The sequence below is a fragment of the Gadus chalcogrammus genome, chromosome 19 (genome assembly GCF_026213295.1).
Source record: "Gadus chalcogrammus isolate NIFS_2021 chromosome 19, NIFS_Gcha_1.0, whole genome shotgun sequence".
In the NCBI taxonomy this organism is placed as follows: Eukaryota; Metazoa; Chordata; class Actinopteri; order Gadiformes; family Gadidae; genus Gadus; species Gadus chalcogrammus.
Genome location: NC_079430.1, coordinates 10835000 through 10860399, shown reverse-complemented (window position 1 = coordinate 10860399; position 25400 = coordinate 10835000). Strand labels below are relative to the sequence as shown.

The window sequence follows — 25400 nt, the reverse complement described above, 5'->3', positions numbered from 1 at the left end:
TACAATAGGGCTATTTTCTGATTGGCTTTTATGTAGCCCCTTTCGTTTTTTGATTGGCTGGTAAGAGGCAGGCTCGACTGAAGACTCCCGAGGCAGCAGGAGATGTACTTGATGAATCCTGTCGATTCCATAGCGAGTGCGGCGCTTCTGCAGATTAATTTAATAATGATCAATGGAATTTTACTGGGGCACTGGAGACTTTTACTGGGGCACGTGCCCCAGTAAAAAGGGGCTGACGACGCCTCTGTGTACAACTTTTGTAAAGGGGGGTCGGGTGACTGACCTTACACTTTTTCTGCAAACTACAAACGGCAGTAGCCTACTAATTATTGAATCACAATTTATGTAGGCAGATTTTTTATACCATAATCGCATTATGAAATCGGAGTGTTATTTTAGTATTGCTGCCATACCTATAAACAGATTAATTCGTTTTATATTTACACATATCATTTGAAATGCAATATTTAACTATCTGGATTTTATTGTCTGGAAATCCTTCCTTACCCAATATAGTTATTACAAATCCAGTCGAATTCATTCTTGGTAAAAGGTTGAATTACGAAAACGACTGTAAATTTGATCCTTTTGGGGTTCCGTACTTTACGTCGCAGCGTGCGAGCAGACGGAGGAAACACGCGACTGGGGGTTCGGGTTCTGTGCGACACACGTGTTGACAACAGGAACGATGGAAGAGGGAATGTTACAGTTCCATGAAATGGGCATAGATGACCGTCTTTTAAAGGTAATAGAGACATTATTGTTATTTGTGTTGGATCTCAATCGATCTCCAGTAGAGCTAGCGATGTTTATGTAGCGTGTGTGTGTGTGTGTAGCGCGATCTGGTAGCGCAGAAATTATAAATACAGCCCTTCATGACTTCAGGACGTCATTGTTTTGGCGTCTGTGGGGCGATTAACAGTGGGCTGATACAGTCTACTCACTTCTAAACTTTTGTTTCTTACTTATATTTTAACGCAAGGTGGGGACTTTCAACATATACTCAATGGATACATTTGTGTTTTTCGCAGTGTATGTTTGTCTGGGACATCCCAGCGTTACGTACCATAGTAGTGTAATAGTATGGATCTATTTTCCCAAACCAATTCACTACTAATAACCTGGGGTCACTTTAACAAATATTCGACACTGACTTCCTCAATTGATGCTGTTGTGACCCAGGCCATCGCAGACCTGGGCTGGGCTCAGCCGACCCTGATCCAGGAGAAGGCCATTCCTCTGGCTCTGGAGGGGAAGGACATTCTGGCTCGGGCTCGGACTGGATCCGGTAAAACGGCCGCTTATGCCGTGCCCGTCATTCAGCACATCCTCGCCTCCAAACAGGTATGTCAACCACAAAAAGATGCATTCGAACTTTGTACAATTCAGTGTTTCTTGTGGGAAATTGTTCACCAGAAACCGTATCAGAGAAATGACAAAACACAGTAACGTGTCCTACTTGAGGTGCGGAGTCAGACTTAAACCATCGTAAAGGCTAACTCTTGACAAGAAAGTCAACAAACGACATGTATTATCAACCAAGAGATGACGTGCAAAAAACAACAGTGAAAAGACAAGTTTGTACAAGGTACTGCATGTTAAAAAAGAACTGGACATAAACTCTTATTTTGACGTCCCCAGAGCGTCCGTGAGCAGGATGTGAGGGCGGTGATCCTGGTGCCCACCAAGGAACTAGGTCAGCAGGTACACGCTATGCTGGACCAGCTGACCCGGTACTGTGCCAGGGATGTCAGAGTGGTTGACATCTCCGGAAAGGCTGACATATCTGCCCAGCGGTGAGTCCTGATGTACAAATGGCCGGGTTGGTTTCCGTCTGCATATAGCCGTCAAATCGTTCACAAAGTGTGCCAAGAGAATCAGCTTCATTAGAGCTTGAACCTTCAAATCAAGGATATAATCCACATCCAAGCCTTGTCGACAGCTTAAATCAATTATCGTGTCCGACGACAATCACGTTTTTACACTGCCAAATATGCCCATCTTATGCACGCCTTTTTCGCGACATAGTCCGCGCGTTTACACAGCAGGGGGGGCGTGGGTATAGGTGTTGCTGCGCAGGCTAGACAAAGACAACGCAGTGACGTCAACATTTTTGCACTTGTAAATAGTTAATCGCGTTTGTAGCCTACACTCAGATGTCTACTCATTCTTGCATGCAAGTCTCTTGAATCATAAAAAAATAAAAACTTTCGTAGTATGCAAAATATTCTGTGCATGCGAGCGTTCACGGGAGAAGGCGCTGCCCCGCCTTCGCCCGTGAACCAAGAAAGCCCGCGCCGTGACAAACGGGGGATTTTTATGAAGTTGTGCCAAGCCGCGACCGAACAGGCTTGGCAGTGTTGTGTAAAAGTGCCTGATGACAACATTCATGTCAACCACCTTTTTCTTGTTTAAATATAGGTGTGTTTAAGTTTAAAAAGAAAACTGTATTTTCTCCAATAACTGGCAATGAACGAGGGATCCCTCTTCTGGGTTCCTTCTCAAGGTTTCCCTCTTCTGGGTTCCTTCTCAAGGTTTCTTCCCTCTGGTTCTGGGGAGTTTCTCCCTGTCCTTGAGAAGGCTTAGGGTAAGGGCCACTGTGGTTTTAAAGTGGCCTGTGAAGCCCTTTATGACTGTCATTTAAGAATAGATGTGTTTGGTTGGATTCATCCGTAGCTCCTTATACTACCATGAGTGTGTAAACGTTCCTAGCAAGGCTGATCATTACATGTGCAGTAAGTGCTTTGTTGTTAACCGTAATGTTTCTCCATCGCCCTGTGGATGTCTTCGGCCAGGCCCATACTGATGGAGAAGCCCGATGTGGTGGTGGGTACGCCGTCCCGCGTGCTGATCCACCTCACTGCTCAGAACCTGGCGCTGCAGAGCCTGGAGGTCCTGGTGGTGGACGAGGCCGACCTGCTCTTCTCCTTCGGCTTCGAGGCCGACGTCAAGAACCTGCTGTGGTGTGTGTGTGGGGGGGCATGAGAAGTTTAGTTTTTACTACAAGACTAATTGACCTGGGCCATGGTTGGCTATACTTAATTATTGTTCTAATTTAAACTGCTTTGACTCTGTTTTGAACAGCCATTTACCGAAGATTTACCAGTCATTCCTGATGTCTGCGACCCTCTCGACGGAAGTCCAGTCCCTTAAAGAGATGATCCTGCACAATCCCGTGAGTACACATTTTTTTTCGTCTTGAGTCTTTCAATTCTTAAGGCAAAGATCATGAGGTTAAATGAGAACCTTAACCCATGGTTTTGTTCTAACATTAGCAAGTACTTCTTCATGTGTTGTGCACTAATCAACCCCGTTTCAGTTCAAACATTGTTAAAATGTTGGGCCATTGACATCATTGATCCGCGACTTGTGTTCTCCGTTGGTCCGATTTGAAATAATAATTCAAACTTATCCCACACCGACTGGATGTTGCAGTCGTGATTTATTTTCACACGCATGAGTAAAAAGCAAAGCTCGACTGTTTCCCTGTCAGTCAAAAACAAACGGTGTATCCAACAACTAGAGACGGTTTGGTTCAATGAATACGGACCCCCCCCCCCCCCTCCTACAGGTGATCCTGAAGCTGGAGGGCTCCCAGCTGCCCGCCAGCTGCCAGCTGCAGCAGTACAGCATCCAGTGTGAGGAGGAGGACAAGTTCCTGCTGGTGTACACGCTGCTGAAGCTGCGGCTGGTCCGCGGGAAGACCCTGCTCTTCGTGGACTCCATCGAGCGCTGCTACCGCCTCAAGCTGTTCCTGGAGCAGGTGGGCGTGCCCGCCTGCGTGCTCAACTCCGAGCTGCCCATCCACTCCCGGTGAGTAGGGCGGGGCTGGAGCACAGGGCCGTGTGGCAGAGCCCAAAGCACATGGCCGTGTGGCAGAGCCCAAAGCACATGGCCGTGTGATGGTAGAGCCCAAAGCACATGGCCGTGTGATGGTAGAGCCCAAAGCACATGGCCTTGTAATGGCAGAGCCCAAAGCACACGGCCTCGTATCGGTAGTAATGTGAAGCTCCCATTCTTTACACCCCCCCCCCCCCCCACTAGGTGTCACATCATCTCACAGTTCAACCAAGGCTTCTACGACTATATCATCGCCTCGGACGAACATACGCTGTCGGCGCCGAAGACGCCCTTACCAGCCGGCGGTTCGAAGACGGAGAAGGGAGGGAAGAAGCAACCGAAAACAAAAGGGACAAAGTGAGTTCCCTGGTGGTATTGATTTGTTTGTTGTGTGCCTCTAGTTCTAAATCCCTCCTTTTTTGCGGGCATTGCTGGTTTGTTGGTCTCTGATCTGATCCATTGTGCATTTCCAGGGATAAGGAGTACGGCGTCTCGCGAGGAGTGGACTTCCAGAACGTCTCCAACGTCATTAACTTTGACTTCCCCAAGTCTGTGGACTCCTACATACATCGGGTTGGGAGGTAGGTCTGCTTTTATCAAGGCGGGTTGGCTCCTGGTTGAGGTACTGTCAATAAACTGGGGGCATAATGGCAAGGGCTGGTCCTCGGGTTTCTATAAGGGACATGTTGAAGCCTAAAACCGGTTGGTCGCCTTCAATGGCAACCTGGTCAAGTCTTGTAAAAAAACATTATCCACATAACATCAGTATTTTCATGGCCTACTTTTATGGCTTTAGTTGCGTTTTTTAATTCATCCATACACCCCTTCATCTGTTGAGGTCTTAACTTTGTATATGTATTTGGAAACTAGTTTCAATCCCTATCACTCTTGTGCTTCTGTCCCTATCACGCTTGAGCATAGCTGGCAGTGGCACCCCGGGTCCAAGTGTTTTACAGCAGGACTACTCACCTTGTTCATAAGCCATGTTCTTTATTCTGCAGAACGGCACGGGCGAACAACCAAGGCACCGCTCTCTCCTTCATCTCCGCCACAGAGATGCCGACGCACGACGACGTGAAAAAGTCCCTCGTACAAGGTAAGAAGCCCAAGAATCAAAGTATTAGTCGTACATCTGTACAGGCAGTGGGACGCTAGTCTCCTGTATTGTAAAAGCTATTCAAAAATAATTTATGTCCAATGGTTGCGTGCCATGGCGTCATCAATATGATGTCGCTTTGAGTCACCGTCACAGTTCGGTTGGAGACCTAACACGGATCCTGGGTAATAAAGATGGAGGCTTGATATCCGTCCCTCTCTCCATCAGAAAACGGTGAATGCATGCTGAACCCCTACGAGTTCAAGATGGAGCAGATCGAGGGGTTCCGGTACAGGTGTAGGGTGAGTGTGTCCCCCCCCCCCCCCCCCCCCCCCCCCCCTTCAAGAGGACTTTCACTATGCTGGTTGTTTTCCACATCCTAATCAGATGTGAATCCCCGTTCTCGTCCTCCTAGGATGCCATGCGCTCGGTGACCAAGCAGGGGGTGAAGGAGGCCAGGCTGAGGGAGATCAAGCAGGAGCTGCTCAACTCTGAGAAACTAAAGGTGGGTCCACCGACCTGACGCAGCGTGGCCACATAAACAATGGTTGTCGTCTTTGTGTGACCATTTTGACCTCTGTACGATGTACTGTCGACAATGGCTCTTGGTACGATTATTTTAATAAAATAAGATGACTTTAAGCCTCTGGTACGATACTTTAACATTTCATATCTGGCTACGTTGACCGGACAATAAACTCCCAAACACGTCTTTTGCTAGTGAGATGATTAGCAGATGTTTTCCGCCCAAAGGGATTTAGGATCATGTCGTTAAGGTATAGGTGCAATATGCATAATTGTATTGTATTTGAAATTTTCTCTAAAACACATTCCGTCAATTAGACTCCAACTATTAGGCTCCAAGGAACCTAGGAGAATTGCGCGAACAATGCAGCAGTGCACAGAAATCTCATGTGTTGTGTTTGTTAAGCGAGGCTCGCGTTTCGAGGTTGGAAGGGATTAGGGGGGGGTTTAATCAAGGAGGCGAGCTCCTTGATCAGGGATATCACAACTTTAAAGGTTGGGTACGCGATTTGCGAAACGCCAGCAGATTTTGAAAATACACAACTCAAATGGTCCTACCCCCTCTCCTTCAACGCTGACTCTGACTCCACCCATTCCAAGTACCTGGACGCGCAATCATGCACGAGCGCGAACAGAGATGCGCGAGAGCGAGCCAGGCTAGAGTAGGTTTTCGTTTAACAACATGGCACTACATTCAGCTGTAAGTTGCACCCAGTACCACGGGAAGTAGGGGTTTTGGGGGTGCTGCAACACCCCCTGTCCGAGGCCCTGTCTTATCACAGAAAACGATCATTTCTAAAAACTCCGGCCAAAGTGGAGATTTCTGAAAACGCCGGTTATGTGTTGTCGTGTCAACGGGGAGAAACGGAATTTTAGGTTCTGAAGCGTCACATTATGCACCAGGAAATGCTTAACGTCATGTGAGCGCCCGCTGTACCGTATTGGTCCGAATATAAACACAAACCCCATTGTAAGACGACCTATATTTGGAAAAAAGATTTGAAGACCAGATCTTGTTTTTATGAATAAATAAATTGTATTCATTGAAATAATATACGAAAATAAAAAGGCATAGAATAAAACACTGCATTGCCACTAAACAGTAGTGAAAATAGGCCGTACTGATGTGTACACCAAAGTGCTGAAAAAAGGTTATATGAAAAAGTGTGAGGGTAGCGGTGGTGCGCTAAACTTGTTCTGTGAGCAGCTGGATGTGAACCATGGTGTGAAGGAAGTGAACACAACGATCGATTTTCAACTGTGCGCGCATGCACTGGTGTAATTGAGCTGCGCTGCTATATATCTTTTTTATCAATGTAACGAGTTGCGAGTCTAGTGCAGGCTGAGTTTTTTTTTTCCTGAGAATACGTTCTCGTGGCTATGGTTGCACCAGATGTTATAAACATTAAACGGTCACATAAATCATTACTATTTTAGAAAATGTATGTTTGTTTCATATAATTGTATTGGAAGTCCTGGTTTTCACTAGGGTTGCTGCGGTGTGGACATTTTCACAACGAGTAATACACTCGTCTCAACACCGGTATTACCGAGTATAAACGGTATCAACTTTGAAACTAGGTCAACTGCCACACAAGCATCGGTTTTTAGACCCTTCTCGTCCTCCAGTGGCTGCCAACGTTCGAAAGCAGCGCCTAGGATTATTCTTGATTTCAGTTTTTCTCTTTCAGCGTTTTTATTATCAATTACTCTCTGAAAAAGAGTTTTCCTTCTCTTTGCTGGTGGTGGTGGTGGTGGTGGGGATGGTGGCGTCTTGTCTGCCATGGAAATTGTCTTCTACTGCTAGGTCCAAATGTGGATTAACTAGTTCCAGTAGCTACCGCAGGATAACAACAAACAGGAGCTTGCTCTGGGTCACGAGCTCTGGGTCACGAGTACTGCACGAAGGGGTCGCGCGCGGGGCGCGGGGGAGGGGGAGTGCAGTACGACCGTTGATTGACGTACTTACTGTCCAATGCAACGAGGTGGCAATCCAAATGATTGGCTGGAGTTTTTCGAGCCCTGCCCGTTCCACAGATGATTGACTTGTTTAATTTTCATGTCAGTACTTCTAACTCAGTGGCTGTAAGCGGGTTATGATAAGGATTTCAAGTAATTTTGCAAAAATGGCCAAAAAAGCGAATTCCGTACCCAACCTTTAAATAGCTAGCTCAACTGGAATACATTTAGTACATTTCTTGGAGAAGGCATTGGTAAGGGTACCTTGTTGAAGAAGTACACCCTGACCACTAAACTTTCCTTTTATCTTTACATGTTTTTCTACCTCCTTCTTCGTTTCCAGACCTACTTTGAAGACAACCCCAGGGATCTGCAGCTGCTGAGACACGATAAAGACCTGTACCCTGCCGTGGTGAAACCACACATGAAGAACATCCCAGACTACCTTGGTGAGACATGCAGCATGCATGTACACCCCTTATCCTCGCACTAGTGTAAATGGTGCATTTACACCCTTAATCATTAATCCTAGCGCTAGTGTAGACGGATCATGTAAACCCCTAATGCAAGCGCTAGTGTGGTTGGATCATGTAAACCCCTAATGCTAGCGCTAGTGTGGTTGGATCATGTAAACCCCTAATGCTAGCGCTAGTGTGGTTGGATCATGTACACCCCTAATGCTAGCGCTAGTGTGGTTGGATCATGTACACCCCTAATGCTAGCGCTAGTGTGGTTGGATCATGTACACCCCTAATGCTAGCGCTAGTGTAGCTGGATCATGTAAACCCCTAATGCTAGCGCTAGTGTAGATGGATCATGTACACCCCTAATGCTAGCGCTAGTGTAGATGGATCATGTACACCCCTAATGCTAGTGTAGATGGTGCATGTACACCCCTTGTCCTAGCGCTAGTGTAGATGGTGCATGTACACCCCTTGTCCTAGCGCTAGTGTAGATGGTGCATGTACACCCCTTGTCCTAGCGCTAGTGTAGATGGTGCATGTACACCCCTTGTCCTAGCACTGGAGTAGATGGCGCTTCTTTTTTTTTTTCTACTTGGGGAAAGGTTATCCATTAAACTTAACGTTTCTACCAGAGTATAGAGTTCTTGTACATCCAATGTCACGAGCTTTCCCCATAGTACTGTATCCATGGGGATGTGGTCATTGATTGTACCCAACCTGTTTCTGCCGGGGTCCAGTGCCTGAGGTGCTGCGGGGGATGATAGACCCGTTGTCCGAGAAGAGGAGGAGGAGGATCAGGGTTCTTGGCCTCGCCAAGCCCACTTTCAAGGTAAGGGCGCGTCCATTTATGTTATAGTTTATCCTGTTGCCTCGTCGGACCCACAACAATATAAAACGTCCCCCAGCGCTCAGGGGAGGGACGTTTTAGGAGGGCTGTATTCTGTAAAATGATATATTTTAAAAAGCAGTACTATAAGTTATATTCTGAAATACTGCTTACTTTCAATGCCAATTGAAAGTGTTAACATAAAAGTTATAATTTGAATTAACAATCTTTCAATTCCCTGCACAATGGCACTGTTCTACCCGTAGAAAGTAGAGATCCAAGTCCTTTCATAAAAGATTTGCCTGATTTCACATCCATGTTGATGAAAACCAATATCTCATTCCACGGTAAGCTTTACCTCAGAAAACATCTGTGCGTGGAGGGTATTGGAGCTATGTACTTCAGTGCTAAGCAGACTCGACTTAAACCGCCTCCGTAAATAGATCATCTAACTAACTGAATTCCCCTCTCTCTCGCTCTCTTGCTCCCACCCCAGAAAAGCAACAGGGCAAACAACCCTCTGAAGAGTTTCCGCAGTTCGGGACAAGGTGGAAAAGCCCACAAACCCAAACCCAAGGGGAAGGCCAAGCCCTCCACCTAACCGGGACACACATCAGACACATGGGCCGCTTGCATTGGACCTCTGGTATTTGACTATGAAACGACCATGTTAGGGCAAAGAATTCACCATATATGGTCTGACATGTCCATATATGGGCTATGACATGACCATATATGGACTTTGAAGTGACCATCTATGGACTGAGTTAACATATATGGAAGCTTTTAAATGTTTGATAGTTCTTTCTTATTTTTTGTAAGAAACATAAATCCCGAACTTGGCTACATTAAATAATTGTATATTTTACGTGTATATTATGAAATAAACCTTTTTGGTTTATTTGGGTTATTTGTGTAAAACTTTTTCGGTGAGACGATGGTAAATGCTGTCCTTAGTTGTCAATTAGCTTTTTCTTATTTGGTATACATTAATTGACCAACATAATTTGTAACATTTATAAAACGAGCAGTCTTGATGCTGACCCAGTATATTTTTATTCCATAGCCTCTGCTCAGCAGAAACTGTTTTCAGGTCAATTTTGTATAAACATAAAAAAGTAATATGGATATAAACTTGCAATTCTTTCTTTTTATATGTACCATTGAGATGCAAAGTGGAACTTTATCTTAGGCTGATAGTAATGCAACAACATTTGGGCTGGTTAAGTAGGTACTTTCACACACGGGCGACAGTAAACTTTCATAAGCCTTAGATGAGCGTTTTCAGAAGTCGTCCACACTGTACTCAAAGGGGTAGTCCTGCGTGGCCGCCTGTTCAAACGACACCCCGTCAAACGGGCTCTCGCTGGACCACCCGACCAGAGGGTACCAGGACGTCGTGCTAACCCTGCTTTCCTCTGTCGGCGGCGGCGTGGTGGTGGTGGTGGTGGTTGTCGTCGTCGTCGTGCTAGCGCGAGTCGTCGTCTGACTGTTTCGCAATCTCCTGAGGCGCAACTGTCGCACACGCATCATTCGCCTGCGCCGGAGTCGCTCCAGGTTTTCCGGGGTCCACTTCACTGCTTCTTCTGTAGCGCCTGCCACGCCGTTAACCGTCTCGCCATGGCTGTTGGCGTCATTCGGTCCGGCAGCTACAACGCTTGTTTTTTTGGGAGCGGTCGTGATTCCTTTCAGGGTCTTGCCCCTCAGGGCCATGATTTGTTGGATGCGGTTCCAGTTGGACTTGACCAGGTTGAAGCTGCAGGAGGTGGCGCTGGACTCGTAGCCAACCAGGCAGAGGCGGGTCTGGGGCGAGTAGCCGTCGGCCTTGGCTGTTACCTTGTACTCTCCAGGGTTCAACAGGCGCCAGTAGTCCCCGGCCGCAGCTGAGACGGTCACATGATGGGAGAGGGTGGTTAGAGATGGTCACATGAGACTGGTTAGGGTTAGAGATGGTCACATGAGACTGGTTAGGGTTAGAGGTGGTCACATGAGAGTGGTTAGGGTTAGAGATGGTCACATGAGACTGGTTAGGGTTAGAGATGGTCACATGAGACTGGTTAGGGTTAGAGATGGTCACATGAGACTGGTTAGGGTTAGAGATGGTCACATGAGACTGGTTAGGGTTAGAGATGGTCACATGAGACTGGTTAGGGTTAGAGATGGTCACATGATGGGAGAGGGTGGTTAGAGATGGTCACATGAGACTGGTTAGGGTTAGAGATGGTCACATGATGGGAGAGGGTGGTTAGAGATGGTCACATGAGACTGGTTTGGCTTAGAGATGGTCACATGAGACTGGTTAGGGTTAGAGATGGTCACATGAGACTGGTTAGGGTTAGAGATGGTCACATGAGACTGGTTAGGGTTAGAGATGGTCACATGAGACTGGTTAGGGTTAGAGATAGTCACATGATGGGAGAGGGTGGTTAGAGATGGTCACATGAGACTGGTTAGGGTTAGAGATGGTCACATGAGACTGGTTAGGGTTAGAGATGGTCACATGAGACTGGTTAGGGTTAGAGATGGTCACATGATGGGAGAGGGTGGTTAGAGATGGTCACATGAGACTGGTTAGGGTTAGAGAGGGTCACATGATGGGAGAGGGTGGTTAGAGATGGTCACATGAGACTGGTTAGGGTTAGAGATGGTCACATGAGAGACTGGTTAGGGTTAGAGGTGGTCACATGAGAGACTGGTTAGGGTTAGAGGTGGTCACATGAGAGTGGTTAGGGTTAGAGAATGTCACATGAGACTGGTTAGAGTTAGAGATGGTCACATGAGAGACTGGTTAGGGGTAGAGATGGTCACATGAGAGACTGGTTAGGGTTAGAGATGGTCACATGAGAGTGGTTAGAGTAAGAGATGGTCACATGAGAGTGGTTAGAGTTAGAGATGGTCACATGAGAGACTGGTTAGGGGTAGAGATGGTCACATGAGAGACTGGTTAGGGTTAGAGATGGTCACATGAGTGTGGTTAGGGTTAGAGATGGTAGCCGTAAAGGAAACGACTCCTGACTAATGTGCCACAGTTTAGGTGCATTCACTAGGACGTGGTAATTGAAGTTGACACAAACCTCTATAACATAACCTCTATAAACAGATATCTGCATATGAATGAAGCATCTGTAGGCAAGGTCAAGATTATGGGATCGTGAGCGTTTCTAGTTTCGGTTTGTAGTCCATTTGTTGTCTGGGAAGTGGCGACCGATCACATTTGAGAGAACAGTATCACAACAAACGTACTATATATCGTAACGTTCTCCAGTACCTGTTCTGATGTCGTGCCTTATTCCCTCGACGGATATGGTGGCGTTAGCTAAGGGCTGGCCCTCCATGTCTCTGACCAGACCCTTAATCCCTCGGTGCACCTGGGGGGAGCAGAGGAGCCTTAAGCACCAAGTAGAGATGGTCCACAATCAAGATGGCCATCAATTCATCCAAAGCGACTTATATTGATTCAATTATTTGTATACAAGTCATTTAGGAGGGGAATTTTGCTCAAGAAAGCAGTCAAACTCACCACTACAAAATCCTTCCCATGCCACTGTTTTGTCACCTAACGTGTCCCACACAAAATCATTCTTAGATACAATAACCTTTCTGAAAAGAGATGAGTAATTGTTGTGACCTGTTCTATGAAGGACAGCAGCGCTTCGCGGTTGATCTCCCACTCTCTAGAAAGTTCACTCTCATGAGGAAACTTGTCGCAGCCCAGGAAGATGGTGAGCTCAAAACAGTTGGTGTGCAGGTAGCTGAAGTCATTCATACCTGCACAGAGGGGACATAAATACAAACAGGATTGCTTCTGGCTGACCGGTTATCTTATCTTCTCCTATAAAGTATGAATAACATGCCTCACTTCATGCTGCCTTGTTTTTGTTGTACATGACCTCCAGTGCAACCTACACTTTCAGTTATGTGACAGTACAAAAGAAGTACAGATGTGGATGTCTCTGGGGCGATATCTATATAATTGGTGTCTGACGTTAGGTACTCCCGCCCGGAATCTGTGACACCATCACTAAAAGGGAGGAGCAAACGAGTTGAAAGCGTTCAAGAGTAATTTCTGTATTTTGTTACCATACTCCGAGGACTTCTAGTTATTTTCTGAGAATGTGACAAAGAAACTATTGTTTCCAACAGATGGTTGATAAATCACCCTCTAATGAAGTGTTTCCCAGACTTTTTTCTGGGGACCCATTGATTGTCAAATCATCACGATCCAATTCCTAATGGGCCTTATCTATAAATCGTGAGGAGAACGAATTTGTGCATAAATAAACATTCCTGACCATTTTTACTGCCATTTCCATGTCACCTTATATATGATCTTAAACCAGCCATTTCGAAAAAATAAATCGAAAAAAAAATTACATTTGTTTGGTGACCCAATTAAAATCTCCTTAGTGTATATCTAATGACATGCTTCAAACCAGTTAACATTGCTGCGTGGCATTTGGGGGGTACGATTCAGACAGAAGCACACGTGGGGTCCCTCCCTCCGTACTCACTCCCCACCACGGGCTTCCAGCTGGCGCGGTTGATGATGCCCTGGCCGCCGGTGATGTCGTCGGCGTGGCAGGACCCCCGGTAGCTCTCGGTCATGGTCAGGTGGCTGTGGGCGTAGGACATGGCCAGCCAGCGGAACATGGTGTCGTCGGCGGTCTCCCGCAGCGCTCCCTCGTTCTGCCGCTGGATCCGCGCCCACGTCTCCTCGTTCATCTCCCGCTCCAGGCCGGGCCGCTGGTCGTGCTGGGAGCGCTGGGCGTGGTTCTCCTGGGGGGGGAGGAGGGGTTGAAGGGCGAGGGAGAGGCCTCGGGGAGCCGCGCTGGTGAGCAGGCCGGCCCATACATGTGCTAGGTTCACCTAGGTCCGTAGAGGGTTTTGTAGTATTTTTAATAAATGAGCACCCCCCAAATTAGAAAATGTCTGCATATGTTATTTTCTATGACTTTGACTCTCAAGTCACTTTTTTTCATTTGGAATGGCTTACCTGAACATGTTATTGAACATTTTATTTGATATTCACCATCAAGCTAACCATGTACCCGTTGGTGGGGTGGTAGACCGGCCTTACTGATTTCGGGGGGCGCAGCATGTCCAAGGGGTACGCCACCATATTCTCTCCTCCCTGCAGGTTGGCCCCGAGGACGAAGGGGCTGCGCTCCATCCAGCTCATGATGGCTTTGGTTTCCACGGCAACCTACGCGACAACACTTCCAATCAGTCACTTCCAATCATTCTCCCGATACATGGATTGCACATTGACCACATGCTTACTTGATAATTTTTCACTCTTTTATATTATGTATTTGGTTTTATATGTTTTTTGTTGTATTTTATTATCATGCCTTGTGTTTATTACTACTTAATATTATTCTATACTCTGAATTATTCTGTACCACAGTTTAAACACATTAAGGCCCAATCCCATTTCTACCCCTTACCCCTCCCCCTTGTTTTGAAGGGGTAAGGGGTAGAAATGGGATCGGGCCTTAAACTCATCCATCCAAAGTGTAGTGTATTCAGATACCGATCTGAGGGGCAGGGTGGGGCTAGGGCGTCTTGCTCAAGGGTTCCTATACAGGAGCACTGGGGGGGGGATCGAACCCTTGACCTTCCTGGCCTGTGTAGTAAACTCACAGAGCCGTTCAGGAAGTTTTCGGGGACTGGGATGTGGTGGTTGGGCACCACGCGGGGCACCCAGCCTCGGTCTTCCGCCCCCCAGAGGACGCTGTTGAGGTCTGGGAAGTTCTCGAAGATGTCATAGCCTTCCTCCGACCAGTGGCCCAGCGCCCAGTTCCCCATCTCCGAACCCTGAGCGAAGGTTAGCACGAAAGGGAATCAAACGGTGGAACTCTTTCAAAGTGTCCCAATACCTTTATTGTATACATTAGATTCCTATAGTGGTCCCAGTGGGACTCGAACCCCAACCCTGGCACGGTCAGGCTCTACCAGCTTAGTAAATCGGAACCACTGTGCTTTTCTACCTGGTTGTCTACACATTGATTTAACATCTGCATTAACAACATTTATAATTATATTCCATTACTAATATCTAGTCTGTTATATCGGTTTATACTTTCACTTAACATTTTGGGTTACTAGATGTAATTGCGTTTTCCGCGATTAACCGAGAATCCTGAGAAAGATAATTTCCTGATATACCTACTACAGTCACGTGACATATTACCATCTCAAACGCCAGCTCGTAGGCGTCGGGATTCAGCGAGGGCACCAGGTGCATTCTCGTGCTGTCCACCAGGCGGCGCACTCTGGTGTCGTCCTCGTTGTACTTCTTGCAGAGGAACTGCATCAGCAGCAGGAGAAGCTCTCGGCCCATCGCCTCGTTGCCATGGAGACCCGCAGTGTAGCGGAATTCTGGTTCACCTGTTGTCAATTACAGTGTGAACGAATGGGAAGCGGTTCCTGCGGGACACTGAAAGAAGGTTTATGTGGTATTGATTAAGGTAGTTTCAGCCTGGCATTGGCAGTGGTATTCATGATATAGAATCATGGGGATACATCTATACAGCTCTACGCACAAAAGCTTTTAATAGAGACTGAATAACACCAAAACGGTTCTTTGATGAATGTGTACTGCCTTTCTTACAAGATTGACTTCGGTTTTCTGGTGCTGCTATACAATCCATAGTCAGGAAAACCCTTGTCTTGAGAACCCTTATTGCTCTGGGGACTTTTGGGATCTAACCCAGTACCTTTTGGCTGGGCGTCAAAAACCCAATAGCCAATGACCTTACCTGCTCTTAGCTGTAATCTTGACCTGCTTTTTAGCATGTTGTTTGCTAGCCATTTCAAGCTAGCATGCTAACTAAACCCAGTGAAGAGCGTTCCTTCGTGGCTACCTCTCTCATGCTCCCCGGGGTTGTCTGAGATCTCCATAGCGTACATCTTCAGGCCACCGTAGCTTTTGCCCACGTTGTAGATCCTGGTGATGTTGGGGCATTCCTCATTGATCACCTTCATCATCTTCATCAAACATGGAAGAGGAGTGGGAATTTAGCAGGAGAGATTTTTTTTGTTTCGATTCCCCTGCCTAGTGATGTGGAAGAATACATTCAATCATACGAATATTAAGACATAAATACATCTGTTTATGTCTTTCATCAGAGCTTCCTTCCAACCCCAGCCCGCTTGCTTACTGGTCATGTGTTCTGTGTTTCAGCCTGACAGATCTTTTAATATTATCTTGTAAGGTGTTTTCAACTTTTAATTATTAACCCCTTATCTGGTACTATTCCGGATGACACTTACAGGTCATCCTGACCTGTTCTTCTTCTGAATGGCGTTGTTCACTGTCTACGCTACAGACGGCGTACACAAGCTCCTGTTTTGCGTGGGCCTCTCTAGTGTTTTTTTCCCAGCACCCAGACAACTTGGTCACATTAGTGAGTGTATGTGTGTGTGTTGTCGGGGTGTATCTGTATACATGTAACACATTAAAGGCAATGTATCAGCTGCCAATTAGAAACAAGATGACTGCCAGGTGAATAAGTCCTGTTGGGACCAACAAAAGCACCTGCTTTACCTTTCTTCTTGTTTTGTATGAATGCAGTCCATCATCACTAACCTGTCTCATGTCCTTGTAGTTGTGGTGTCTGAAGTCAAGAGCGTCCGAGGCATTGACCGTGATCTCTGACACGTATCTGTCTGGGGGAAGAAGCAACATGGCCACTGTGTCAATCTGAGGGGCCACTCACACTAGGGCCGTTTGCCTGTTCCGTGCTGCAGGTAGATTCAGCACGATTCCCTCCCTCCCCACTCCCCCCGCTGGCCCGTGGTCACACTGCTCCAAAGGCGCGGTGGCCTGGGCACGATTGCTCCTTCAATAACATACGGCATCACACGTCGTATACGAATAATAAACTTCATACACCACCGCGTCCCTCGCCCGCCATAACAACGACGGGAAGAACAACAACGTGAAGTGCTGTTCGTCTGCCAAATTTCAAGTAAACCTCACTTCACTATCACAACCAAGCGTAAACCCACGTCGTAACCGCTTTGCCCGCGCATTGGTTTAAAATGATTGTTGTGGGGAAGAAGGGCATGGACCTATAAAGAAAGAAGGGTCGTGGCCGTAGTGAGGTTCACTGCTATTGACATACTATTGTTATTGTCCTAGGAGCCTACCGGGTAGTTCTGGCTGCTAGTGCTGTCTGCTTAATTAGAACGTCAAGGCCAAACCCCAGGGTGAAGGGTTAATGTCCTGTTGGGGCCATCAAGGCTAAGAATGTAAGTTAGGATTGTACGATTTTGATAAATGTCTCCTCCAAATAGCATCTATTCATTTTCATATATTTGCGTGGTTGTATACCTGCCATAACATATTTCACATATATAGGCTACATACATACATAAGTGTTGAAAATATAAAACATTTGTTTTGCGCTCTCATTATCTATTCTTAGCAGGAGGGCGGACCCCCAGTGGGAATCGAACCCACAACTCGGTCACCGTTAATGCCACGCTCTACCGATCATGGTAAACGGTTGGAAAGCACGCACTCATTAACAACCTCAACGGGGGGGTTTGTTATTTGAAAGAGTTGAATGGGAGTGACGGGGTGTTTGTGTGGTACTGACTGGGTAGCTGACAGGCCAGGACCTCGGAGCGGAGACATAGGCTGCCGTTCCAGCTCTGAGGAAGGATCCGGATGTAGCGCGACACCACGGGAACATCAAACTGGGCCAGGACCGGAGTGTCCTTGTCCACGTTGCCGTAGAACAACTGACGGGGAGGGAGACGCGAGATTAGGCCTGCTAAAAACTAGTCCGCCATTGGCAGACGTTTTTATCCTAGGTAATGTAAGTCACATAGTCATAGTCATTAGCCATCAGCCTAAGGGCCAGGATGTCTGTGGTCATTGGGGTTCGAACCCAGTAACCTTTCGGGCGAAGAATCAAAAACACTCCCCCCCCCTGCCCCCCCCCCCCTTGCTTACTGACCCATTCGGCGTAGCCATCATGAAGGACGGTCCAATCGCGGGTGTCGTTACTGAAGGACACGTAGAAGGACGACACGAAATCCTCACTGCAAAAAAGAAAAAAAATACGAGGAATTAGTCAACTCTTAACAAAAAGAAAATCCCTCCCCTTTTCTTATTCCACCACCATCCTTGCTCCCTTAAGCGGAACAGTCACACATAACGCACGTGTTTCACAGCACACGTTCTCAACAGCACTCTCTCATGTGAGAAACTTGCAGAGCCGGGCCATACCGTTTACCTCAGCTGGTATTCTTATTTATCTGTATATTTCATCGTAATTTGTTATTAATATCGATTATCTTTATTTGTTATCCATATATTTTTTACCTGTCTCATCTATTTAAAATTCGAAACGTCTGGATGACATAACATTTTTGCTGTACTATGTGCAATGAAAATAAAAGAGAATTATATTTGATTCTACTCTCCAGGATGGTAGGGGGGGGGGGGGTCCCTCTGGGGGTGGCTGACCTGGTGTCTGAGTTCCTGCCCTGGGTGATGACCCCGGTGAACTCCACCTCCTTGCGGGCGTCCAGCTGGAACCAGTGGCTGGTGTCCTCTGAGTCGGCACACCACGCCCCGCCGTACATGTCGTCCTCCTTGTCGGAGCCCTTCAGACCGACACAGAGAGGACCATCAACTGTCTGAACTGTTTGGCTTTCATCCAACGCGACTACGTACTGGTGTAGGTGCTCTCTAAATGCAGAGGGGTCTGCATTGTGTCTAGAGCCCCACTTGGCGGGCATGCATGTGTGTATGATTGCATACATACAGTGCATACAGTCATTGTAGCTCTGAGCTGTGGTGGAAGTTGCATTGCAGTAAGTGTCGACCTGCTGGATATTGTTACAGCGTAGTCACGCACAGTCACACTCTGAAGCAAATCACACCTTTTCTCTCCTCTCAGACAACGATGTAGGCCTGAGGAGTAGTCTGTGTGTGTGCGTGTGTGCGTTTGCATGTGTGTGTGTGTGGGTGTGTGCGCTTGTCATCGTGCATTAGTGTGAGTGTGCGTGTGTGTGTGTGTGTGTGTGTGTGTGTGTGTGTGTGTGTGTGTGTGTGTCTACCTGCATGTTGAGACGTCCTCTCTGGGCAGCGAAGCCGTGGTGAGACTGAGAGGAGGCCAGCAGCTGTTCGTCCTCCACCTTGTGAGACTCCAGACCCAAAGGAGGACACTCTGAGCAGAGACACAACCACAGCAGCTCAGGTCAGAGACACAACCACAGCAGCTCAGGTCAGAGACACAACCAGAGCAGCTCAGGTCAGAGACATTTGTCCTAATGCACCTTGAGACCTCAGCCCTGCTACAGTGTCAGCACAGAGAATGTATCCCCATCATATGTGTCTAGGAAACTATTACTACTTCTTCTACTAGCTACAAAATACTATGTACGTGTGTACTTTTTGTGGAGCATACACACTTTATTTCTACAGGGCCCTTGGGTACCTTGATGTATAATTATTATTATTATTAGGAAAGATAACATTAAGGCTCCTTGAAGTTTAACTTTAAGGAGGTAGTGCTAGTACAATAGAAGATGGGCGGTTCTTTTTTTAAATTTGGGACTGGAGAATACAACACTTTATACACGACGAATAGAATAGAAAGACCCGTAAACAGTTTTTATCATACTGGAGAGGTAAATCATACAGTCTCTGATCGGTTTATTCAACATGAAATAACATTATTCACTGTGAAGGCTTGACAGCAATGTAAAATCATATGTTTTGTGTTCACACATAACCCCTTCTGGACCAAGTCTCTCATTTTCTCTGACAATACTTGCAAATTACAACGTAGAAGTTATACGACTGTATCCTACCACAGTCTAAACCTCAGCCACAATGCATAAACGCACACACGCAGACACACAGACACACCCACTCACCCACACATACACACACATACACAGAACCACACACATACACAGAACCGCACGCACACAAACACAAAACCACACACAGACAGACAGGCAGTCAGACACAGACCCACTCTCCACCATAATAATAATTACCACAGGAACCACTGTAAACAAATCTGTTTCGGCGAACACACTTGGCCTGTACAGGGCTTACAAAGACCAGTAAATGTCCTCCTACTTTTTGGCTCCTTCGGCTCCAACATCTGCTTCATCCGCTCCTCCTCCTCTTCCTCCCACTTCTTCCTCATTCGCTCGGCTGCGGAGAGCAGATGGGGAAAGGGTATGTGAGGAAGACACCGTGTTTTCAAATGGACTGCACCCCTCAGCCAGATAAAAACCTTATCCACATGTTGGCTCTCTGGCCTGCTCTATTTACCTGTTGCAGCAGATGTGCAGCTCAAAGTAGCCTTACATAAGCTGACCCTCTCCTTGACCCACATAACATGCTCCTTGGCGTATACTAAAGTGCTTTAATGACATTGGTAAACAACATGGTGAATTTGGTGTAAAACGGGGGGAATTAAGCAGCCGCTATCTTGAGTTGTTAAAGTTTCCCCCCACAGCGGTTTGAGAATGTTGCGGTGGAATGCAGTTTTTCCATAACCCTTCACGCAGCCATCTCCATCTAACACACACACACGCAGACACGCAGACACACGTGCACGCGCACACACACACACACACACACACACACACACACCCATACACAGATTCACGTGCACTTGCACACACCCACGCAGACACACACGCATGTGCACACACCCACCCACATACTCACGCACGTGCATAAACCCAGGCACATACACACGCACGTGCTTGCACATACACACCAGTCTTACTCCCACACTTACGGTAGAGAAACAACCAAATAGAATGTCCCTGGTCGTCTCATAATAACAGACTGAAATAACTTAATGCACCTCACCACTGGAGGAGGGGATCAGAAAACAAACATGTCCCTTTTAGAAAATCAAAGAACCTTCCAGACGTTTCTCCGCCTTCTCTTTCTGGGCTTTGGCAGTTTCCTCCTCCAGCCTCTTTACAGCCACTGAGGAGCGGGAAAAATCGGAATCAATCATTTCGATCATGGTAAATCAGAGGGATCAGTTGTATGCGATGTGCAGTATGTTTCGTCCATGAATGTTTGTGGAAACATTATGCAAGTGTCTTCATTCATCTGCAAGTATGTCCATTAATTTAAATTAGTAACAAAGTTATCCGATCAACTTGTGGCCGAGAACCAATGAAAGCACAATCAATGTTGGACCGACTAAAGATTTAAGCAGAGATTTCTGAAAAAAAACATACATTTAGTTATTCATAACCAAGTGCTCATGAGACAATACGACTTGACCACAATAATGAATAGAAAGGAAGAAATAAAACGTACAGTCTGAATATTCATATTCCTCATACCAGGCAATCATGGGTTGGGATGAGGTTACCTCCTCTGGAATAGAAAAAAACAGCATACTTTACATGGCAGACAGAGTAGAATCCAACCCATCCTTTCATACAGTGTACACAGGTGTACTGTGGGCTACCTGGGATGTACATGATGACCTCTGTGGTTGTGACTCGCTTTTTAAGGTCAGGTTCAACTGGTTCCTCAAATACATCATCTGGAAGGAAATATACATGAAAACAACATCTTGAATTTAATTAGTCTTTCAAGCAGTCTAACTGTGGTAAAAGCTGAAGGGTTTCTGGCTAGATCTATAATGATTGATAATTGTAAATTATGAATTGTTTTAGAACAAATGGTTGCTTATTCATTATCCAGTGTGTACTTCTCTGTGTATTACTCCTTGCATTGTTCTAAACAGAGAGAGATGGATTGATAGAGAGATAGATAGAAAGATAGATGGATGGATGTCTAGAGAGATGACAGCAATATAAAGAATATGGATAGACCCGGCCTACATCTTGAATTCCAGTGTTCGTTGTCGTTTTCAGTTAGGGTTGGAGCCGTTGGCGGCTGATGACCGACTGTAGCAAAGAAAACAAAATATGAGGCAATGTCGCTTGATATCCGCTGGACTACTAATCCTCGAAGTGATTCCGGCTACAAAATCTAAGACAGAGTTGTACATAATTACCATTTTAAATCTTTAGAAGGTTTGAGTTCAATTCATAAATGCCTAATGTTTGAGCCATTGTAAGTCATCTGTAACAATATTGCGGCTCCTGTGGCATGGCAATGCTAAGGTTGTGTTTTGTGTTATTCCTTTATTCATCCATTCATCTCACCGAGGTCTGGTGCTGGAGCAGTTTCCTCGGGTGTCACAGCAGGAATCACTGGGGACACATCACAGTGCATCACTATATCATCACTGGGGATGATTAAGGCATGTAATATCTCTGTTATGTTTATCTTAATACATGTTATACATAATATATATATTCTGAATGTTGGGCATTGTACAAGCTCAAAAGAAAATCCATCCAATGCTTGAACACTGCACCAACACCCAACTCTAGAATTGAGTCTGCAGTTTGCAGTTCCAAACTGTCAACTGCAAACGGCCAAAACGTCAGTCAACTTCAGCAACAGCCAAAAGGTATGAGGTAGTGGCCCAGTGTTGGTGTGTGTTGGCGTTTGTTGAGACAGTGTGCAAGCACTTTTATGGGGCAGAAAAAAACCGTGTCGCTAGACTGTTAGACTCCCAGCCCCGAAGGAACTGTGTTCAATCCCCAATGTCCGCACCTATTAGCACGCATTCTTGAGCGAGATTCTAACCCCAACGTGCTCTTTTAATGACGTTTTATTTAACTTAGTGATTTGGATTTTTGTAGCCATCTACTAAAAATAGCCACAAAGTGTTTGTTTTTCTGGATATGAACATACCTTGGTCCCAACCCAGTTCGGCCAGAATCTTCCTCTCCTCCTCCTCCTCCAGACTTGGACGCTTGGTGGGTGGGGTCCTAGCCCTGTCCTGGGTGGGCTCCGTGGGTCTGGGTTTCCTTGGGGCTTTGGGCTTCTTGGTGGCCTTGGGGACCTTCGGGGCCTTGGGGGCTTTTGGTTTCTTGGTGGCCTTGGGGGCTTTTGGTTTCTTGGTGGGCTTCGCTCCTTTCTGCTTCTTGGCCTCTTTCTCCGCAGCCTTCTTTGCCCTAGCTGAGAGAGAGAGAGAGAGAGAGAGAGAGAGAGAGAGAGAGAGAGAGAGAGAGAGAGAGAGAGAGAGAGAGAGAGAGAGAGAGAGAGAGAGAGAGAGAGAGAGAGAGAGAGAGAGAGAGAGAGAGAGAGAGAGAGAGAGAGAGAGAGAGAGAGAGGTTAGGGGAGTTGGAGGGAGAAAGGCAAATGGTGAAAGGGCGAGAAAGATAAAAGCATTGTTGGCGGCAAAAAATTAAATCATGTTGGCTTTTGACTCAATAGAGGAGAGACTCACAAAGAGAGTACAGACATTAATTTGTACCCAGAAGAGACAGGGTTTGAGGGAGAAAGAATTTGGCCCACTTCGTTGTGTATTTTGGTTATGAACCAAACAATTACTCAAACCTGAACTTGGAAGAAATACACCTGGCACATCCACAGACATTTACTTTTGCTATAAACCCAGTTTAGTGGAGAATACCTGGAGTGTTTGAACCGTCTGCTCCAACATACGAGTGAATGGAAAATCACACGAAGACACATGGATGTGTTCGAAAGTTTTCTAGTCTAATCCCTCTGTTATAAAGAGGCAGACATAAGATAAGGATTTTGGTTTCTGCTGCGGGACGTGTATTGTCAACATCTACTCCTCTACTAAAACCTAGCATACCAATAAAACCAAAACATTGGCCTCAATCTTGATGTTACTGCTTCCTCTAACTACATCAAGATCTTAAACTCAATATGAACCTAGGCTGGCTGGATAAGACATGGGATTTGCTTGGAAATATACCAGCTCATTTGTTAAGTCATCCTTGAACAAGAGAGCAAAGCACCATGGGAATAATTAACAAGACGGGAGATGGTTCCAGATGTGTATTGGATCCCCATTAGGGGCTTGAGAGGAGCCTGCAGGCTCAGTAGAGAGCCAGTGCTGGGAGTAGTATTAAGGAGGACTATGTGGTTTCACGTCCCTGTTTTTGAGCAGAGTGAGGTTTTTTTCCAGGGGGTGGGCTGACCTCCGAGCCAGCCTGTTAATGCTGCCTGCTCTTGTAAAGCCTGCCTCCTGCGGGTGGGATTGGGGGGTTGTGGTGGGAAGGGGGGGGGGGAGTGGAATGTTTCTGTTGTGAGTCATTACTTCATCAACGCTCCTCTACTCTTTTTTAACCTCCCCCCCCCCCCCCCCCCCCCCCTCGTAACAAAGTGCCTTCCTCAGTCAGTTTGAAGGAAAAACATGGCGTAGAGAGAGCCTGTCATGGTGGTGCTAGTTTGGGTGGTGGTGGGTTGGGTGGTGGGGACAAAAGTGGTAGTGAGGATGGAGGTGGCGGCGATGGAGGCAGTGGTGGTGGTGAAGGAGGCGGTGGTGGGGGTGTTGGAGGTGGTGGTGATGGAGACGGTGGTGATAGGGGTGTTGGAGGTGGTGGTGGTGATGGAGACGCTGGTGATGGAGACGGTGGTGGTGATGGACGAGTGGAGGTGGTGGGGGGGTAACGGGGTCGATTATGGTGGAAGTGGGTGAGGTGGTGGTGTTGGCGGTGGAAGTGGAGGACATGGTCTGGCCGCTATTAAAGTTGCGGAATCAGCATAGCAGACTCCAACATCGCTGAGTCATTACACATTTCCCTTCATTTTTCAGACAGCACATCCATGAGGGTATTGTTAATGTATTCAATAACAAGGTAAACATCTGTCACTCTATAAGTGGACTAGACACATGTTGACTCCGTCTTCTAAGTTTATTGTTTCAATGGAGGATTGGTGAGGAAGATGGAGGACGGGTGTTTAATAACACTTGAGGTGGTTCCTCTATTCAAACCAAATGTTCAACAGCGTCTAGAGGTCACCTTTCTCGCTCCTCTGTTCTTTATTGGCTGTCTGCCTACTGAGAGCTAAAAAAAAAACATTCCTTGTTTCATCCGCATAGAAATTCCACACACACACACATACACACACACACACACACACATCACGGAGAAGTCGGTTTATCTTCACTTACCTGCCTCTATTTCCTCTGGTGTCTTCTTCTTTTTCGGTTTTGCTTTATCCTTTTCTGTTGCCTCTACGGGTTCATCTGACATCTCAGCATCCCGTCCCACCGTTAGTCTCTCTCTGGACCTGGTAAGTCCACGGACCTCTCTCCTGGAAAGTCCGTCTTCTTGCACATCTTTGTCGGCACAGGCCAAAGTCAAGAACAAGAAGAGGCTGACCCAAACAAACAGTAAAACAACCCTCATCTGTGCAATGTGAACCCCCCGCTGTTTATGGATCAACTGGCAAATAAACGTTGCAAAACGAACTTTGTTTTAGAAAAGCTGAGGTTACAATGGACCCCTGACTGCGGACAGCAAAAGACCTTCCCAAAAAAACACAAAAGATCCTGCTGCGCAACAGCTCTACAAACTCAAACTTTTGCGCAATCGCATTGAACCTTTGAAACCTCACGAATGATGAGTTGAAGGCAGTTTATCCTCATCCAGATGTCAGGCAAAAAAGATGCGACAGTGTTAGAGAGCATCTCCGGTCTCCTGCAGGGTTTATAAGCAGTGGCGCGTCTAACAGCTTTTTCACTTTGCCTAGCGTCACAGATAACGTTTTTGAGTCTTGTCTCCCCCGCCGCTCTCGTTCACTCAAACTCCCCGAGTCAAATCCACGCTCCTTCAAGGCCCT

The 25400-nt window shown here is 46.6% G+C and overlaps 2 protein-coding genes across 2 annotated transcripts; one reads left to right on the top strand and one right to left on the bottom strand.

The window, feature by feature from the left end:
* The first annotated feature begins 598 nt into the window (after positions 1 to 598).
* ddx56 (DEAD (Asp-Glu-Ala-Asp) box helicase 56) lies at positions 599 to 9381 on the top strand. Its single transcript, XM_056578846.1, has 14 exons — positions 599 to 745; positions 1183 to 1344; positions 1642 to 1796; positions 2796 to 2963; positions 3085 to 3175; positions 3572 to 3813; positions 4045 to 4197; positions 4314 to 4421; positions 4842 to 4936; positions 5165 to 5238; positions 5352 to 5441; positions 7764 to 7869; positions 8622 to 8713; positions 9207 to 9381. Exons 1-14 carry the CDS (start codon positions 689 to 691, stop codon positions 9309 to 9311), a joined length of 1698 nt encoding a protein of 565 aa, XP_056434821.1. The 5' UTR covers positions 599 to 688; the 3' UTR covers positions 9312 to 9381.
* Positions 9382 to 9830: 449 nt separating this feature from the next.
* aebp1a (AE binding protein 1a) lies at positions 9831 to 25400 on the bottom strand. Its single transcript, XM_056578836.1, has 21 exons — positions 24730 to 25400; positions 22491 to 22757; positions 21893 to 21940; positions 21566 to 21631; positions 21187 to 21264; positions 21033 to 21092; positions 20622 to 20690; positions 19821 to 19898; positions 18788 to 18897; positions 18192 to 18331; positions 17680 to 17764; positions 17317 to 17461; positions 16302 to 16381; positions 15577 to 15700; positions 14904 to 15100; positions 14354 to 14527; positions 13788 to 13913; positions 13222 to 13486; positions 12339 to 12478; positions 11979 to 12078; positions 9831 to 10593 (listed from the first exon to the last, which is right to left on the bottom strand). The coding sequence occupies exons 1-21, from the start codon at positions 24965 to 24967 to the stop codon at positions 9995 to 9997; spliced, it is 3189 nt and encodes a 1062-aa protein (XP_056434811.1). The 5' UTR covers positions 24968 to 25400; the 3' UTR covers positions 9831 to 9994.